General features: G+C 46.4%; 1 protein-coding gene across 1 annotated transcript; it reads left to right on the top strand.

The window, feature by feature from the left end:
• The first annotated feature begins 1,451 nt into the window (after window positions 1-1,451).
• LOC110730418 lies at window positions 1,452-2,117 on the top strand. The gene has a single exon (XM_021910223.1). It carries the CDS (start codon window positions 1,452-1,454, stop codon window positions 2,115-2,117), a length of 666 nt encoding a protein of 221 aa, XP_021765915.1.
• Window positions 2,118-2,509: the final 392 nt, after the last annotated feature.

Genomic DNA, 2,509 nt, shown 5'->3' with positions numbered 1-2,509 from the left:
AAGAGCGAGAAGCTATTTATCTATCTTGCCATCTCAGAACACTCCTTAAGTGTCGTCCTACTTGCTGAACGGGACGGCCGCCATATCCCTGTCTACTTTATCAGCCACGTACTTCATAACGCCGAGTTAAGGTATCCCCCTATTGAAAAATTTGGCTTGGCATTATACATGGCATCAAAAAAGCTGCGGCCATACTTCTTGGCACATTCAATTGTGGTCTACATAGACCAACCTCAGAAGAAGCCATTTACAACTTTAGAGGCAAGCGACCGTATGCTTAAATGGGCCTTGAAAATGAGAGGCTTTGACATTGCATTTGAGCAGAGAAAAGCAATTAAGGGCCAAGCCTTTGCTGATTTTTAGCTGAAATGACTCGACCAGATCTTCAGACGGTCGGCGATCAGATCTGGAAAGTGTTTGTGGATGGTAGTGCAACAGCTACTGGCTGTGGTGCAGGTGTTATATGTTAGTCTCGTGAGGGAGACAAGTTTGAATATGCTCTTAGATTCCAGTTTCAAGCCTCTAATAATGAGGCCGAGTACGAAGCCCTCTTGGTCGGCCTTAGAATGTGTAAGGCGGCAGGAGCGACAAAAATTGATGTATGCTCGGACTCCCTACTTGTAGTCGGCCAGGTGAATGGAGACTTCGAGGCGAGGGAGCAGGCCATGATAAAGTACTTGAAGATTGTAAAATAGGAGGCTAAGAGCCTAGATCATTTTACTCTACAGCAGGTCCCTCGTTCATCCAATCATTAGGCGGACGCCCTCTCTAAGTTAGCATCCTCAGCATCATGTGATACTCCCAGGTCAGTGTTTTGGGAAGTGAAAGAAAAGAGGAGTATTGACGCTGAAACAGTACACGCCATTGATAGAAGCTCCACTTGGATGGACGGGATCATATCTTACCTAAAGGATGGATTACTCCCGGCCGATCCTAAAGAGAGCTGGCTGATGAAAAAGAGAGCGGCCTGATTTGAAATTAAGCAAGGAGAGTTGTTCAAAAAGGAATTTGTAAAGTCGTACCTGAAATGCATCACTCCTGAGAGAGGGCATGATGTCTTGGATGATCTTCACCAGGGGCAGTGTGGTTCTCACATTAGAGGACAAGCTTTGGCTGAAAAGGCTGCCCGCCTGGGTTACTACTGGCCGAGCATAAAGTCGGACGCAATGGAAATGGTAAAGAAGTGTGACAAGTGCCAGAGGTTTGCAACATTAATTCACCGACCCGCCAACAGTCTTTCGGCCATCAGCAGTCCACTCCCCTTTGCCAAATGGGGGATGGACATTTTAGGACCATACACATCAGCGTCCAGCCAAAGGCGGTATGTGTTTGTAGCAATAGAATACTTCACAAAATGGGTAGAGGCCGAGGCCGTCCGGGGCATCAAATGGACGGATGTTTCCGCCTTCATATGGAAGAGTACTATTACCCGCTTTGGCGTCCCTCAGTCTATGGTGTTTGACAACGGACCTCAGTTCGAAACGCCTCAACTAAAAGAATGGTTGGAAGACCAAGGCATAGCTCACTGCTTTGCCTCAGTCGGCCGCTCACAGGCAAATGGTCAGGTAGAGGCATATAAAAAATTGATCTCCAATGGAATTAAGCGCAAGCTTGAAAGAGCAGGCGGCTTATGGGCTGATGAGTTAGTCAATGTGCTGTGGTCCATACGAACCACGGCCAAGAGTTCCACAGGGGAAACTCCCTTCTTCTTAGTCTATGGTGCCGAGGCGGTCCTTCCAATTGAAATGTATGAGCCCACCCTTAGGGTAATGTTATATGATGAAGCGGCCAATTGGGAAGCCATGAAGACCGCCCTAGATTTCCTTCCTGAAGCCAGGGGCAACGCGGCACTTAGACACAAAATCTATCGTCTACGGATGACAAGGGCGTACAATCGCCGAGTGTCTAAGCGGACGATGAAGTTGGGAGATCTGGTCCTAAGAAAGATGGAGGCTGTGGGACGAGCAAATGAGGATGGGAAGCTGACCCCAAATTGGGAAGGGCCGTATCGAGTCAGGGAAGAGGTCCGAGATGGGACTTACCATCTCGAAGAAATGAACGGCCGACCCATTCCGCGTACATGGAACACTGACAATATGAAGAGATATTATGTTTAAGTACTTAGCCAAAAGTTGTGTGTACAGCTAGGTCTGTTGACCGAGCAATGTAAGTCGTACGGCCACAACAATGTAATTTTGACAAATTAATGAAAAGTCAAACATTGTTATAATTATTTTTCCATTTAATTTATGCTTATTTGCACAGTCATAATTTATACGGCCGTGTGAAATTTGCAAGTAGGTTGCTTGCAACATAGCAACTCGGTCGCAGAACAAAAGTAAATTAAATAAAATAAGAATGGGCAACTTGATCCCAAGTCATATGAATGCGTCCGCCCTTAATTAAGGCGGATGGAAAAGGTAAGGTACCCTGTGAAACCCATATAATGGGGGCAAGGGCATACCTAGGCATTCCAGCCCAGCCGAACATGAAAAATTTAAGTTGAGAT

Source organism: Chenopodium quinoa, unplaced genomic scaffold, assembly GCF_001683475.1.
Source record: "Chenopodium quinoa cultivar QQ74 unplaced genomic scaffold, ASM168347v1, whole genome shotgun sequence".
Lineage (NCBI taxonomy): Eukaryota > Viridiplantae > Streptophyta > Magnoliopsida > Caryophyllales > Amaranthaceae > Chenopodium > Chenopodium quinoa.
The sequence above is the reverse complement of the archived record's forward strand: the minus strand, read 5'-3'. Positions and strand labels throughout refer to the sequence as shown.

Coding starts and splice junctions, on each gene's coding strand:
- LOC110730418 (XM_021910223.1), top strand. CDS start 1,452: ATGGTGTTTGACAACGGACCTCAGTTCGAAACGCCTCAACTAAAAGAA.